The sequence below is a fragment of the Palaemon carinicauda genome, chromosome 9 (assembly GCF_036898095.1).
Source record: "Palaemon carinicauda isolate YSFRI2023 chromosome 9, ASM3689809v2, whole genome shotgun sequence".
Classification (NCBI taxonomy): domain Eukaryota; kingdom Metazoa; phylum Arthropoda; class Malacostraca; order Decapoda; family Palaemonidae; genus Palaemon; species Palaemon carinicauda.
The window spans coordinates 149,965,538-149,966,610 of NC_090733.1; the positions used below are offsets into that span (position 1 = coordinate 149,965,538).

Below are 1,073 nucleotides of genomic sequence, written 5' to 3' on the forward strand. Positions count from 1 at the left end.
CTTGACAGAACTCTTGATTGCTATTTTTTTTCTCTCGATCCCATTTGAAATTTGCCTATATATTTTCATTTACAGTATGTTGATTTAATTATTTGGCCATTATTTTCATTTACTGTACATTTCATGTTCAATATTTCTCTATTGGTTCTGTTTTGTTATATTTTTTCATTTGGCTTTTTTGTATATCCTTGCTAGACAAGTTAAAAGATATCTGGTGTGTTCCAATATAGCATATCAACATTGTTAAGTAATGGTAAACATTGCCAAATACTACTACTACTACTACTACTACTACTACTACTACTACTACTAATAATAATAATAATAATAATAATAATAATAATGTATGAATAAAAGCAATTCAGGTGTGTTTAGATTTATTTTCTAAAACCAACAATCATAATCTAACCATGACTAAATTTCAGTAGTCGTTTAGGAACCCTATATAACATTACAAGGATTCAACTCCGCTCCAGCGCCGCCGAAGAGCACTCAAATCACGTGAATTGCTGAACACGTCGATTTCAAACCGGACCCTCCAAGCTCAAGCCAACCCTGGCGACAAGCAGAGCGAAGAATCATCATTCAGAAATTTCTTCACAGATGTCGCCACTTCACAGTGCGTCACTTTCCAGCATCCTCTCTTGTTCCAGCTGCTCGTTACGAGCGTTCTGGTAGATCTCGTAATTCCATTCCACGAGTTCCATGACGTCCACGCTGCAGGCCTGGTTGACGTAAGACGAGGATGAGCCGTCGAAGAGGCAGACGGAAGGCGGTGGTGTTTTCAGGCCATCTTTGCTGTCGATCTGGCCACAGGTCATGTCACCTTTGGTCGCTTTGGGGGAGATGTCCAAGTTGCAGCTGATGGGGAAGACTAGACGAGCGCGTCTCAAAGATTGCAGGATCTGTTGACAGAATAATAAACGAATATTAATTTCTTTCCCTTTTTAAATATGTTTATGAGGAAAAAAGTTTTAAAGAAACGTTACTATAGACTATAAACAATTATACATTGCACGTTACCATTCATTTACTGATATTATTGTAAGGAAATCTCTAAGTGATACAGTATT

At 37.5% G+C, this 1,073-nt stretch overlaps 1 protein-coding gene across 1 annotated transcript in view; it reads right to left on the reverse strand.

Annotated features, from left to right (window-relative positions):
• Positions 1 to 364: 364 nt before the first annotated feature.
• The window catches only part of LOC137646930 (uncharacterized), a 974-nt gene continuing 265 nt past the window's right edge, over positions 365 to 1,073 (reverse strand). Inside the window, exon 2 of the mRNA XM_068380002.1 lies at positions 365 to 905. Coding sequence (XP_068236103.1) covers positions 615 to 905 — 291 coding nt within the window. The 3' untranslated portion in view covers positions 365 to 614. The remainder of the gene's footprint in view (positions 906 to 1,073) is intronic.